At 37.2% G+C, this 12,788-nt stretch overlaps 1 protein-coding gene across 12 annotated transcripts in view; it reads right to left on the minus strand.

Moving 5' to 3' along the window:
- The window catches only part of SGK3 (serum/glucocorticoid regulated kinase family member 3), a 155,212-nt gene that overhangs the window by 66,982 nt on the left and 75,442 nt on the right, over positions 1–12,788 (minus strand). For all 12 annotated transcript variants that reach the window (XM_021002178.2, XM_021002174.2, XM_021002175.2 and 9 more), the window contains one exon: positions 6,153–6,225. In XM_021002178.2, the coding sequence (XP_020857837.1) occupies positions 6,153–6,225 (73 nt within the window). Of the gene's footprint in view, positions 1–6,152; positions 6,226–12,788 lie in introns of those variants that run through there.

Raw genomic sequence — 12,788 nt, forward strand, 5'->3', positions numbered from 1 at the left:
CATATTAAGTCTTTCCTTGCTTCTCTATGTTTATACTATTCATCAATTCTTCGAGCTCAGTAATATCCTATTACATACACGTACCACAGTATGTTTAGCCTTTCCCCAATCAATGGACCCTACTTTTTTTTTTCAGTTCTTTGCCACCACAGAAAACACTGCAATAAATATTTTGGTGTATGCGGGGACATACTCATTGGGAAACATGCCTAGTAGTGGAATCTCTATCATATTACAGTCACTTACATAATTCCAAATTGTTTTCCAAAATGGTTGTACTGATTGATAGCTCCAACAATGCCCTAATGTGCCTATCTTCCCACCATCCTTCCAATAATAACTGTTCATATCTTTTGTCATCTTTGCAATTTGCTGGGTGTGAGATGAGACCTCATGATTATTTTGATTTGCATTTCTCTTATTATTAGTGATCTGGAGCACTCTTTCATATGGTTGTTAAAACTTCACAATTCTTTTTTAAAAAATTATTTGTTCCTATCCTTTGATGCTTTATCTACTGGATAATGATTTTTGTTATTATATATCTGTTAGTTACCTAAATATTTTGGATACCAAACCCTTATTTGATAAATTTGATATAAAGATTTTCCCCATTTAATCATTTTCCTTCTTAACCTAGATGCATTAATTTAATTTGTGAAGAAGCCTTTCAATTTTAAGTAATCAAAATTATCTATTTTATCTGCTGTTTAAGAAAACATCTACTACCCATAACTGCAAAAGGTATATGATTTTTATCTCTTCTAATTTTTAAAAAATGTGATCATATAACAGTCAGGTAATATATCCATTTTGAACTTTTTGTGGAACACAGTATAAAATGTTAAACCTCCAGACTGCTTCCCAATTGTCCCAGTAGATTTTTTTAAAAATCAAATTGGGAGTTCTTCCTACATAGATTATGTTTTCAGGTTTAACAAACACTAGATTATTGAGGTTCACTATTTCTATTTTGTTAACTCTGTAAGCCTGTTCCATTAATCTACTTCTCTATTTTTAACTACTACTTTATAATATATTTCGAGGTCTGAAAGTGCTATTGTCCCTTCTACTTTTTTTCCCATTATTTTCTTTGATATTATAGATCTTTTTGTTTTTCTAATTTTTAACATCTCTTCTCTTGTGTTTATTTAGTTAAGCTAGTTTATTCCTTGACTTGTGATGTTATTTTATCCCAGTCTACTGGTATTTTATCCTTCCTTTCTTAAGACATAAGGACTATATTAGTCTCATAAAAGGAATTTTTTTTAGAATAATTTGTATAGTATGAGAACTAATTATTCATTAAAAGCAAGACAGAATTCTACTGTGAATCCATCAGGAGCAGGCCTTCATTTTCCCTTTGGTAGTTCCTTTACAAGTTGAGGAAATTGAGGCAAAAAGTTAAGTGATTTGCTCAAAGTCACATAGCTAGTGTCTGTGGCCAAATCTGCAGGTCTTCCCAACTCTAGGCCCAGAGCTTGAGCACAGTGCCACCTAGCTTCCTGGCTGGATTAGCCTTCTCTACTGTTAATTCATCAGAATATTCTCTCATTAGGGTTCTTGGTGTCTTTTCCTGAGGAGACAGCTGCAACTACGTTAGCCCTAGTGCATAATTCTTATTTTAGGGAGTTTTAAAAGCTCCTAAGGACTAGAAAAAAGGTCTAGTCCTCTTTCTTGTTCATCACATGACCCAGAAGTCATAATGATAGTTTACTTATCAAATCTGGTGGGGGTTTTTTTTTTTCCAGTTCCGTGGCATTTGACGTTGGTGTTCCCCAAGGTACTATCCCAGGCCTCTTCTCTCCTCTCCCCCTACACTCTCCCTAGTTGTCATCTTATCAACTCCCACATGTTTCACTATCATCTCTATGAACATACCTCAAATATACAGGTCCAGCCCCACCCATTCACTCCCTTGACCTTCTGTCCCATATTACCAACTGCCTATTAGACATTTCAAGCTATATTTTCCTGGAGACATCTTAAATTCAGCATGTCCCAAACTGAACATTATCTTTATTCGCAAACCTTCTCTTTTCTAAACTTATCTAGTTCTATAGAAAGCACCACCATTTTCTCCATTCTCTGATTTATAAACCTTGCTATTATCCTGACCTCCTGTCTTTCCCTCACCCCACATGTCTAGTAAGTTGCCTTCAGCTTTCACAACATCTATCAAATCTAACTTCCACTCTCTACTTACAATTACCCCTTTAGTTCAGGTCCTCATCACATTTTGCCAACATTACTGCACCAGCCTCCTAAGTGGTATCTCAGCTATAAGATTCTCATCACTCCAGCCCATGCAACACACTGCTTATCAAAGTCATTTTCCTTAAGCATAGAATTGACCATGTCAGTCACCTACTCATTCCACCCCAAAGGCTTCTTATCGCCTCTGTTTAACTTCAAAAAGCTCTGTACAACCTGTCTTTTTAACCTCATTCAACATGACTTCCCCCCCTCCTCCGCCCTACTATCAGACCCAACCAAACTGATCTCTTTTTTGTTTTTCACACACTCCAGCTCCCCCATCTCTAGAAATTTGTACTGGCCATCTCACGTGCCTGGAGTACTTATTTTTGCCTCAGAATTTCTCTCTTCAAGATACAGCTCAAGCACCATCTTCTACATGAAGCCTTCCCTGATCCTTCCTCACTCCCAAACTACCTTGTAATTAACTTCTTTATATATATTTTTATAAGTACTTGTCATTCTCCCTATTAAAATGTAAGCTTCTTTTAAGTAAGGATTGTTCAATCTTTTGAATGTATATCTTCAGTGCCTGGCACACAGTAGGTGTTATACTTTTTAGTTGACTGACCAAGAATTGAGTATTTATTTTACTGGGACTGTAAAAATGAAAGATGCTGTATTTGCCACGATTCATTCCTTAATACAAAATCAGTGAGCGTGCTCAAGGAAATTTAATGCTACAAATGAAAAATATGCTCCATTCTTGTTTTGATGTGTATGCTACTTTCTAGTAGCAGTTAACAATACTGAATTTAATTATTGACTCAATGTCTTAGGAAAGAGAGGGAACTTTAGTATACAAAATGGCTATTTTGACTGAATATAGGTTGATATCCTCAAATTTACCCCCAAAATGAGATCTTTTCAATAGGAAACATAAGTAGGTATATACAATAAAAATACAATTACACATAAGCTTTAATAACTTAGAACTGCACAAAGACTTTTGGGACTGTATTTTTAGATCTGCACTTTAAGAAAATCATTTTGGCAACTCTGTTGAGAATGGATTAGATGAGCCTTGAGGCAAGGAGATCAATTAGAAGGCTACTGCTATAATCCAGGCAAGAGGTGATGAGAGCTTGAAGCAAAGAGGTGTTTTGAATGAAAAGAAGAAATGCATTCAAGAGATGCCATGGAGACAGAAATGATAAGACTTGGTAATGTTTTAAAGACAGAGGAATTGAAGAAGACACCAAAATTTCAACCCGAAGTGAATGGAAGGCTAGTAGTACTACTCTCGACCATATGGAAATTCAGAAGAAAAATGGATTTTAAGGAAAAATAATAAGTTCTGCTTTAATATACTGAGTTTGAAATGTCAATGGGACATCCAGTTCAAAATGTTCAACAGGCATCTTTCCTTTATTCGATCTCACAGCACTTACTTCCCTTCTGCCCTTATAATATTCTAATTTTTATTTTCTGTGTACATCTATCATCCTTGCTAGACTGTGAGCTCCCTGAGGAGAAGCATTGTTTTATATCTTCTCCAGCACCCAATACAATGCTTTGCACACGGTAAATATGTGATATAATTAATTCATGAATGGAAGAGAACGGTTGGTTGCCAGTGATTTCTCTTCTGCACTGACTTTCTGGCATAGCTTGAACACCTTAGTACTATGGCCTATCAAATCTATCTTTAGCCCAGACCTTAGAATTTCTGTATTTCTAACTTCTTATAGGGCATTTATCTTGGATGTCCTACTTTCGAACTTGGTATTCTAAAATTATATTCATCAACCTTTCTCTACTCAAAATAACTTTCCTATTTCTGTCAACAGACAGTCTTGAAACCTCAAAATTATCTTTGACTCTTTTCTCTCCATCACCTATACTCAGTCACCAAGTTCTGTTGATTCTTCTTTGAAAACTTTCAAATTGCTCCCTTTTGCTTTATTCCCACTGGAACCACCCTAGTAAAGGCCTTTATCACACAATTGTTGCATTTTGTTCTTATCGAGACTCTGCTCCAATCCAACCTACACACCACCTCCAGACTAATCTTTCTCAAATCCAGATTTTGTCATGACACTCCCTGCTTAAACATTCTAATGCTTACAGAATAAAATCCAAACCCCTCAAACAAACATTCAAGGCTTTTTATGATATAGCATCACCCAGTCTATGGAATTTTATCCTTTCCTGCTCTTCATATAAACCTTGCCTTCTGGTCAGACTAATTCCCTTTTTGTTCCCTTCACATTGTTCATTCCCAACTCCAGGCCTTTGCTCAAACTATCACCCACCACTCTTCAAAACTTTTCCTTCCCTCTTCTCTCCATCTCAATCCTATTGACTCAACAACACCTAGCTCAAACCTAACTCCCTCTATTAAATCTTCACCACAGTGCCCACCCAGATCTCTCCTTTCCCTGAGTTCCTATGGTGCTGATTTCTGTTACTCTTTCTGACATACTTAATAATATTCTGCCTTGCATTGTCATCTAACAGCTTGGAAACGTGCATGTGTTTGTATACAGAAGCAGGCACACACACATATACAAGCAACTCTCTAAGGCCATAAGTTGAAGAAAAGTTGCTGGCAGAGGTAATTTCCTACACCAATAAAATCCTAGGTCTGGACAAAAAAATACACACATATATCTTTTCTTTATGTCTTATCTTTCTAGAAGATGTTAGGCTTCCAGAGAACAGTGACCATGGTTTATTTTTTAAATTTCCTTCAGGACCTAAGGGAGTTCTATGAGGTAAGGAAACACAAGGGACCCTACTGAGTCCTTGGCTCCTAGGAGGCACAGATTACAACCAGACCTACCCCACTATCCATCTTTAATTCTATTCATCTGACCAAATTACCAAGCAGCCGGATGCCTCCACCTCCGCTTAGAGCCTTAACATTTGTTGCTGTTGGTGAGTCGTTTCAGTCATGTCCGATTCTTCGTGACCCCATCTGGGGTTTTCTTGGCAAAGATACTGGAGTGGTTTGCCATTTCCTTCTCCAGTTCATTTTACAGATGAGGAACTGAGGCAAACAGGGTTAAGTGACTTGCCCAGGGTCATATAGCTAGTAAGTAGCTGAAGGCAAATTTCAGCTCAGGTCTTCCTGACTCCACTGTGCCACCTAGCTGCCCAAATCCTTAATATAACCACCCAGTTTTCAGGGCCACCCTGGAAGGCTTCAGTTCCTAGACACTTAACCTGTAGCTAGGGTGAACTTAACATTCCATACAAAATGTACAAGTAAACATAGGGTTCGAAGTAACTAAATAGGGCTAAATTTCCTAACCTAATCTAGTTTAATCTTGAATTCCAACTAAGGACAGAACTAGCCCCATAAAGCTACAGATCACCATCTTTGGCTGGGAGGAAAACACCACACATTTCTTCTCTTCTCCTTCCTATCTAATTACTGTCTCTCTTCTAGATGCTCCCTCCAACTCTTGGCTCCAAAGTTTTATGTAATTAATATTGCAATAATTACTTTACTGTATATTTTCCCCAACACTACAAACATCACCAGATAAATATGACCATAATACATAGGTTAATACTCAGAATGTCTATCCCTAAACTGCCCAACAGTTTACAAAGAAAACTTGATTATTTACAGAAATGTATATGTGTGTATATAAGTATGTGTGTACATATACGCATATGTATATATAAACAATAAACGTAAATAAAATAAGCATCTCAATAAATACTTTGTGTTTCTCAACATGTCTATCCAAAAAGGTAAAGAGTGCACATAAAAATATCTAGTATATTTCAGAAATATAGCTAAATCCGTCTATTTTCACAAGTCATGTGATTAGGTTAAAACATTATTATGCTGTACAATTATGTTAATTGTTACTTGAACATGATTGTTAGTTAACAGCCAAGCTAGTTTCTGGCAAAGTATTTTCCATTAAGTTATTGCTTACCTGGATCAAAATTATCACCAAATATTCTTTTGGCAGGAATCTTCATTGTCATAGTTGGAAACTGTTTCTTTAGCTAAAATTTTAAAAATAAAATTACATGCACTAACAATTTTACAAATCAAATATTAATTCATAGAAACTAAATACAGTCATCTGATTTTTTAAAAACTTCACCCTAAAATGTCCTTTCTTATAAACATGATCGCATATGATCAGTCAGCATACAACATTAACTTATACTAATACTGAAGTCTAACTCTGATGCCTCATCCTAGCATGGAGGTGACTCTGGGTTCTTGAGGGCTATGCCAGCAAAATGTAAGCTCTGGCAGATTCTACCTAAGTGGAAAGGCTTCTGGTAGACCCCTGGCAACAGACAAAGGCAGCTTTCTGAGGCTGACTAGGACAGCTGAACTCACAAGTGCAATTCCCAGCAGGCTTGCTACTTGTTGAGGAATTCTTTGGCCAAGCCAGCCCATAAAACAAACATAAAATGGTGCTAAAGTTTTATCTGGTGCCTTCCCTCTTTTGCAGTGACTGAATGGGAGATAAGAGGACCAGACTAGTGTTAAGAATCACATAGTTTTTAGATTGTCTATAAACTTTAATAAGTAATAAAAATTATTAACTTTAATCCACTGAGAAAAGATGTCACCTGTGTTTTCTTCACATAAATAACAATAGTTTTCCATTGATGATTTCCCAGTGTTTATAGTACAGTAGCCTGGCACACAGTAGGTATGTAATAAATGTTTACTGATTGAATGATCATAATGTCTTTTATCTTGGTTGCCTCCTTATCTAGCTTTCACCCATTAGACGTTAATATAAATTAGTGCATCAGATTATACACGTTTTACCTTACCAAGGCACGGAGAAGCTGGAGAGCAACACACATTTAGTCTCCATTTCCTCATCTATAAAGCAGGGATAATACTACTTGTACTAGCTATCTTGTACAATTGTTGAAAAGATAAAGTATCATGAATGTTAACTGTTTGGCAGACTCTAAAGCTCTGTGTTAATATGAGCTGTTATAAAGATACAAGTTTCAGGAATCCAAAGGAGACCAAACATATATTTCAACTGGTAAATAAAATGTGAATATGGCATTTTTACTTTTATTTTTTGTTTCATGTCTGAAGTGAACATTATTTTCTGATTTATGGTCAGATCTGGCCTGCTTTTTTCCACTAATTGCTACCACTTTGATATCATTTCTCATTTCTTCCTCATCTTAAAACAGGCCTGCACAACCTATGGCCCACAGGCACGCCAAAGGATTTTGGGCAGCCCAAGAAAAATGTAGAGGATTTTTTCCTCTACATTCTTCGAGGGCCACCTGAAATCCTGCAGGTTAAAGACTGAAAAAAATCCAAAGGGTAAAGAGGAAGGGAGAGAAATGCAGAAGAAGAAGGGGCAGAAAAAAATATAAAGGAGAGAGCAAAAACATACACAAATGAAGCAGAAAAGAGGGGTAGGGAGAAGAATGATGAAAATAGCAATGAACCTACCTCTTACAAATGAAAATATGGAAAATAAGATTTTTAATAGGATTTTTTTTATCTTCAAATGAAAAAAGAGGAGCCAAGGAAACTATCTACTTCACTATTTTGCCTAACACACTATGGTCAGACACCATATCCAAGAACTGTCACACAAAGGGATCAAAAAGCCACTATCAAAGACCTCAACGTTAGCATTTTTTAAACCTGATACCATATATGAAATCTGCACTGGTGGACTGCTTCCACACCAAGAATTACCTACACTAAAGAACTCGTAGATCCAACATATATGTGCATCTATGTATGTACACAGATAGATACTATGTGTGTATAAATACAGAATGCTTAATTGTTATAGATTTTTAAATGTTAATATCTTGGACTCCATCTCTTAGTATCTCTCCTACCTAAAAAAGCTAGAGACATTTATCCCTTCCTAATCTGTTTCATATCCAATAGAAAAGATAAAATTTTTTTAAAAAATCTTTAGAGGTTCTATGAATACCTGCAATCACATGATCTCTAGCAAACATATACACGTATACTCCAAATTTAACTAAAAATTACAGAAAACAAGCCCATTTGCTTCAGCCTTACATTATGTTTCAAGAGAGTGGCTTAAACCACACGTTAAACTTCTCTGAAGTGTATTAAATTTAGTCAAAATTAGGCAAGACCCAACTTTCAACATTTATTAGAACCTCTTTAAGCAATGACACATTGTTTAAACCCGTGGACTCTTGTACATAGTAATACATTTCTGAAGGAAGTGACACATGACAATCACAGAGCATATTTTGTAAATTTAAATCACTGCATAGTTACTTTTATTCCCCAATTTATATATTATTATTGATAGTCTAAGTAACAGGAAAAATATCTTTGTTTCTGTTATTTATTTTCATCAAATCAAACTGTTCCATATTACTTACAAATCTAACAATTAATTTCTCATCAGAATTTTTTTTTTTGGCAAGGCAATTGGGGTTAAGTGACTTGCCCAGGGTCACACAGCTAGTAAATGTCAATGTCAACTGTCTGGTCTGACACCGCATTTGAACTCAGGTCTTCCTGACTCCAGGGTCAGTGCTCTATCCACTGTACCACCTAGCTGCCCCTCATAAGAATTCTCTAACAGATAACTTAGGTAGACTGGAATTTTTTACCAGACAAACATGGCCCAGCTGGTATGAGAGGCTGTTGGTATTGACCCTTTGGGCAACCACCTGTCAAGGAGGAAGCTATCAGAGAGGGAGCCCTTAGGGGCTGTCCTGCTTGCTGTGCCCATGGGGTGCCTTAGACTTGATGTGGGCCACTCTCACCTGAGATTACCGAGTAGTAGGAAAATTATATTCATTAAAAACAAATGCCTTTCGTTTATATGTAATCCAGAGCTTTGCATCAGGAAGAACCACTCTTCCCACAATACCATTTAATACATTTTAGACATAACTACCCTAAAACTTCCATTACAAAAGATGGGCAAAAAAAGTAGAAAAGGATGAAATTGTATTTTCTCTATAAACCAAGCTTAGCTGCTCCATAAAAGAGTGTTATTTCCCATATAATTAAGTGCCAACTATTAGGTGATGTTTACTTTGATACTTTTGAGTTTTTCCATAAGTCCACAATAAAGGATCAACCCAAAGCAAAGAAGTCCCTGCTGGTCCTTTTTAATATTCTTGGGAATACCAGCGTGGTGCTCTGACTGTCCATCTCCTCTCTCTCATTCTAACTACATGTCTAGCTCCCTTCCTTTTGCAGTTATGTTGTCTTTATTATCTTTTATGCCACTAACACAAACCATCATTATTACCATGATGCAATGTTATGCATGCCATGCATCAGTCTTTGGGTTATTTGAATTTTGATTCTTCTAAGATTATCATGGTATTCCAAAACTGACAGTCACATAGCACCCTTAAAAGAATATTATTTTTAAAGCTGTGAGCTTTTAAAATACTGACCAGTTTGGGATCGCCGAAAACATGTTGCAATTTCCTAAATATAATCCTAACTTATTTCCTCCAATTACTACCTAATTCTGGGCCTAGCTCACTGCCTACCTATCCAAAATACACATAATGATGAGCTAATTCAATAAGTTAGCTACCAGTTATAGCCTAAGCATTAACATACTTTTTCATCCACACTGTTTTTCCAATGAGGACGGTTAGGATATTCCTTTCTCATTTCTGTTGGGTTTCACTTTCTAGTATTCTATGCAAAGAGTACAATGTAACACTCAAGTTAATAGGGAATCTTTCTTTTGATCTGACTCTGCACAAGATACCTTACTAACAAACCACTAAGACGAGCCTTTTTCTCCTTATTTTATACCTGATTTGTGTATCACTGAACAAAAGGACTCCTTATAGCCCTGTTAGATTCTTGTATAGTTTTGATGAATGTCTGAGATGTTTTGTTTGAAGAAAGCCTTTTCAAGTTCTACCAAGTCATGTTTGGAAACAAAACATCAACAAACTAGATGGCAAGATGATAGAAAAATTGGCAGCAAAAGCCTATTCTCTTCTCATGCTGTCATCAAGGACACCACTGATACACAGACAGACCATCCTTATAAAGCTTTTTTATAATTCCAGAGGCCTTCTTGGACACTATTTTTTTGGAGGGTGGCTAAATCACTGCAATAATTTCCATGATTTTGGCATCCTCCCTTGATGTATCTTTCAATGTGAATCCTGAGTACTTTGAACATTGTGTTGTGTCCATTAGCATGGATTATTTCTGTAAATTTCTGTATTGGTCAGGTTCAGCTGCTCTAACTTCTACCTTTTTAAAAGTTGCAGCAATTGGGGTTAATGACTTGCCCAGGGTCACACAGCTATAACTGTGAATGTCTGAGCAACTCAGGCTGCTCTATCTACTGCGCCACCTAGCTGCCTCTAACTTCCACCTTTTAAAGTACTGTCTTCACTTTTGTAGTAAGTTAGGTATTAAAAGTGTTGGAGTCCAAATACTATATAGTTCTATTTTCACTGCCATTAAAAGTAAACCACTGTTAAAAAATACCAAGAAATCTGTTTCATTTTGCATCTGCTTGTTGTCCTGCTTTCTAATTTCACCTACAAATTTTCTCAACGTTCTAGCTTAATTAGATCTTATAATTACTCTTCAACTGCTTTAAGTTCTGTAAGACAATTTTGCTTAGATCTTCAGTCATCTTCTATGACATTTGGCAAATGAGCTCATACTTGAAATAGCGGCAAGAGTAGCAACCTCAGAATCAGGTATCCATTGTTCAGTCAGATCACTGACTGGACAGCAAAGGACGAAATAAATTCTCAATTACAATAACTGAACATAGTGCTGTATTCTTTACATTTGGCAAAGAGATTAAGGGCTTGCTGGCTGAGCCAGCTTTTGGACTCTGAGCTTCTTCCTCTGTGACAACTATTCTAGATCAATCAACAAGAATATTTTACTATGTGCCAGGCACTGTGCTAAGTACTGATGACATAAATGCCTAAGTGTCCCTGTCCTAAAGGAGCTCTCATTATAATAAGGCAGAGAATGCACATAAATAGGTACATACAAGATGCATACAGAATAGACGGAAGGTAACCTGAAAAGAAAAGGAAAGTTCTGGAAGCTGAAGTTCCAGGAGAGGCTCCTATAGAACGTGGCACTGGAGCTACTGAAGGACGCCAGGAATTCTAAGAAGGGCTGAAAAGCATTTATTAAATGCTTATTATGTGCCAGGAATACAAACAGAAAAACAAGACTGCTCTTTCTCTAAAGGAGCTAACATTCTAAGAAAGACACCACGTATAGGAAGTTTCAGCTGCCAAGGTAGATGGTACTGTATCATCTTTAATGTTATTTCCAACATACTGATGCTGAACCATTTGAATGTGTGCAAAGCACTTTCATGATGCGTACTCTCTTATATTCAGTAACTGTGGGCTTAATCTATGGGATACTAAGGAGGCAGAGGCTGCAGCAGCTGAAGAAACAATTACCAGGTTACATCTACACAATGGTTGATTCCCTGGATGAAGCTGCACGGGCTGGGCTGGAAGCAGGACTGCTGGTATGGTAAGCACTGCTATTCTTGAAGCTCCTGGACCTCAGGTTCTGAAACGTCTCCATCTGGGTCAGATGGAAAGTGATCATCACGATGGTAACAATGGTTTTATCTGCTTGGCACATATTCCTCCCTGTCTCTTTCTCAAGATGCCTCTCTGCTTCATCTAGGCTGGCCTGCCTACCCTGTGGGTGGCAATTGGTGTGGATGGCTGACTCCTTCTCCACAGAAGCACTGCATGCAAAGTCAGCGACTAACCTAGTATGGCTGGATTGAACATGCTTAAGGAAGAAAACCAGAAAAATAGGAACGAACAAGGTTGTGAAGAATTTGAAATATCAAATAAAGGGTTCTAGGTTTGATTACCAAAGTAACAGAGAGCCTCTAGTTTACTGCAGGGGCTTGGAAGGATGTGGTATGGTTAAAATTATACTTTAGAAAGCTGTGTGGAAGACAGAATAGAATTCAGTGAAACTTGAGGCAAGGAGACCAATTAGAAGGCTATTAGAATAATCCAAGTAAAAAGTGAAAAAGGCTTGTATTCAGGTGGTGGCTATATGATTGGAAAGAAAGGAACTACAAGAGATATGAAAGACAAAGCAACAAGACTGGGCAACAGACTGAATGTGGGTTCAGTGATATGACAGTAAGGAATTGAAGAGGAGACCAAGGCTGCAAACCTAGGTGAACTGAGAGGATGGTGGTGTCCTTGACATATGGAAGTTCCTAAGACAGGCAGGTTTGAAAGGAGAGAGATATAAGTTCTGTTTTGGACGTGATGAGTTTGAGATGTCTATGGGATATCCAGCATGAACTGACTAGTAAGAAGTCAGGGATAAGTGACAGAAGCACAAGAGAGGGACTACAACTGGGGACTGCACAGACACATACACCAGTGAAATCATTTAGATATTGATAACTGAACCCATGGGAAAGCATAAGATCACCAAGTGAGATGGTATTGAGAGAAAAGAGAAGAGGGCCCAAGATCCAAGAAAAGTCCTTGTGGGACCACCACAGTTAGTGAGCATGGCATCAGATGAATTGTCCATTTCTAAGTTTTTGCAGTTGACAACTTTA

This window comes from Phascolarctos cinereus, unplaced genomic scaffold, assembly GCF_003287225.1.
Source record: "Phascolarctos cinereus isolate Bilbo 61053 unplaced genomic scaffold, phaCin_HiC Scaffold_4;HRSCAF=312, whole genome shotgun sequence".
Classification (NCBI taxonomy): Eukaryota; Metazoa; Chordata; class Mammalia; order Diprotodontia; family Phascolarctidae; genus Phascolarctos; species Phascolarctos cinereus.